The sequence below is a fragment of the Physeter macrocephalus genome, chromosome 14, assembly GCF_002837175.3.
Source record: "Physeter macrocephalus isolate SW-GA chromosome 14, ASM283717v5, whole genome shotgun sequence".
NCBI lineage: Eukaryota > Metazoa > Chordata > Mammalia > Artiodactyla > Physeteridae > Physeter > Physeter macrocephalus.
The window spans coordinates 60489167-60491014 of NC_041227.1; the positions used below are offsets into that span (position 1 = coordinate 60489167).

General features: G+C 59.5%; 1 protein-coding gene across 2 annotated transcripts in view; it reads right to left on the reverse strand.

Moving 5' to 3' along the window:
* SMG1 (SMG1 nonsense mediated mRNA decay associated PI3K related kinase) overlaps window positions 1-614 on the reverse strand; it is a 100014-nt gene extending 99400 nt beyond the window's left edge. For both annotated transcript variants that reach the window (XM_024123659.3, XM_024123658.3), the window contains exon 1: window positions 121-614. In XM_024123659.3, coding sequence (XP_023979427.2) covers window positions 121-593 — 473 coding nt within the window. In that variant the 5' untranslated portion in view covers window positions 594-614. The remainder of the gene's footprint in view (window positions 1-120) is intronic.
* Between the last annotated feature and the right edge of the window lie 1234 nt (window positions 615-1848).

A 1848-nucleotide genomic window follows, 5' to 3' on the forward strand; every position in this document is an offset into this window, starting at 1 on the left:
GGTTGGGGGGGGGAGGGTGGGGAGCTTAGGCCGCGCCTCCCACCCCGGCGGTCCTAGGCCTCGGCCCGCCCGAGGCGGGGCCCGGGGTCGGGTCGGCGGGCTGGGCGCCAGCTCACCCACCTGGGTTGCCAGTCATTCCAGCTCCGCGGGTACTTGGTGCCACCGCCGCCGCTGCTCAGCCGAGACCCCGGGGCTCTGCGGCTCATTACCTTCCCCGACACGACATGGCCAAGCGCCGCCGCCCGAAGAAGCGCGAGTCGCCGCCCGAATCGGCCGCCGCCGACACTTCGCTCCGGCCCGGGGCTGAGGAGGAAGCCGAGCAGGAGGAGGAGGCGGCGGAGGGCGGGGGAGGCGGACGGCCGTTCCGGGTTCCGCCTGAGCCCGCAGCGCAGGACTGGGAAGCGGGAGCGGCGCGGTGAGAGGGAGGCGGAGGAAGGGGAGGCGACGTCTCTTACAGGGCCGTACGCGGCCCGCGACGCCGGGGCGCAGGAGGAGGAGAACAGCGAGGAGGAGGCGGTGGCGACGCCGCTCACACAGCCACGGTTACCCCACCTCCCGGCTCCGCCCGCCGCGCTGCCGCTGCCGCACAGCATGCTGGGAGCGAGGGGCGGGGCTGGCGCCCGCCGGGCCAGGGAAGAGGGGCGAGGCCGAATCAGAAGGGCGGGGCCTGGGCGGGGCTGGGGGCGGGGCCGGGCTCAGCGGGCGGACGATCCTCCCGCGCCCTGCGGTAGTCTGCACTCTCCGCGAACCACGCCGAGGTCCGGCCTCGCCGCAGGGGATCACGGGAGAGGGGAATCTCCGCCACCACTCCCACACGCACACCCTCCCACTTAAGCCCGGGAAAACACCTGACCCTCTGAGAGCCGGGCAGTAAGGTGTAAAGAAGCATACAATTAAGAACCTGGGGTGCCCTTGCGGGGGGCGGGGGGTGCACACACACACACACGGAGGCGTGCCTTTATGGAAATTAAAAAAAAAAAGAGGGTGGATATCTATTTACCCAGCCTCCACCTGAAATGCCCATAGTCCTGACACCTTGACCATTTCTTCACATTGCAAAAACCTAAATTAAATAGAGAAAGCGGAGTACTCTCGAGCACCAGACCTGATTCCCTGCAATGTGAAATATGCTCTGAAATACCCTCACCGTTACACTTGCCCACCTTCCCCTCCAAAAAGAGTCGGGGGGCTGGGGGGCAAACCTGAGCACTCTCCCCCACAGCGACAGTCCCCCAGAAAGACATCACTAAAGCATCTGATACATGATGTGAATGCCATCCATATACATTGAGAAAATGTCAGCAAGATGCACATCGAACAGGTAACAGGAGTTACCTTTGGGGAGGATAGTCAAAAGGATCTTACCCTTGTCTGCACAGAGGGTCTTAACCTATTTTATGTTGCAAGAAGAAAGTCTTTACATGTTGCTTGTGTGATTAAAAATGGTTACCAAAAGTACTTGAGATTATGAGGTGTTACACACTCATCCCGCTTCAACCCTGGGCTCCTTTCTTGTGCCCACCAACCCCTCATAAAGGTATGATCCTGCCAGTTCTAGAGGATGGAAAGTTAGATTTTCAAAAGCACTTTTCTCCCCTCTCCCCTCCACCCATTCAGGAAAAAAGAAACTCCTCTGAACTGGGGCTATTTGACTCAACACAGAAATTCCCACTAGGTCAGACCCAAGCATGGTCACCCACATGTGTAAAAAAAAATTTTTTTTAATAAAATACCTGAGTGAAGAGAGATACATCTGGAAGGTACACACTCTAACCTGAAATTTGCCCTGGGTTCCCCTGCACTTGCTGTGAGGAAGGATCCCACCCAGTTGCAAACGGGGCCCTACAA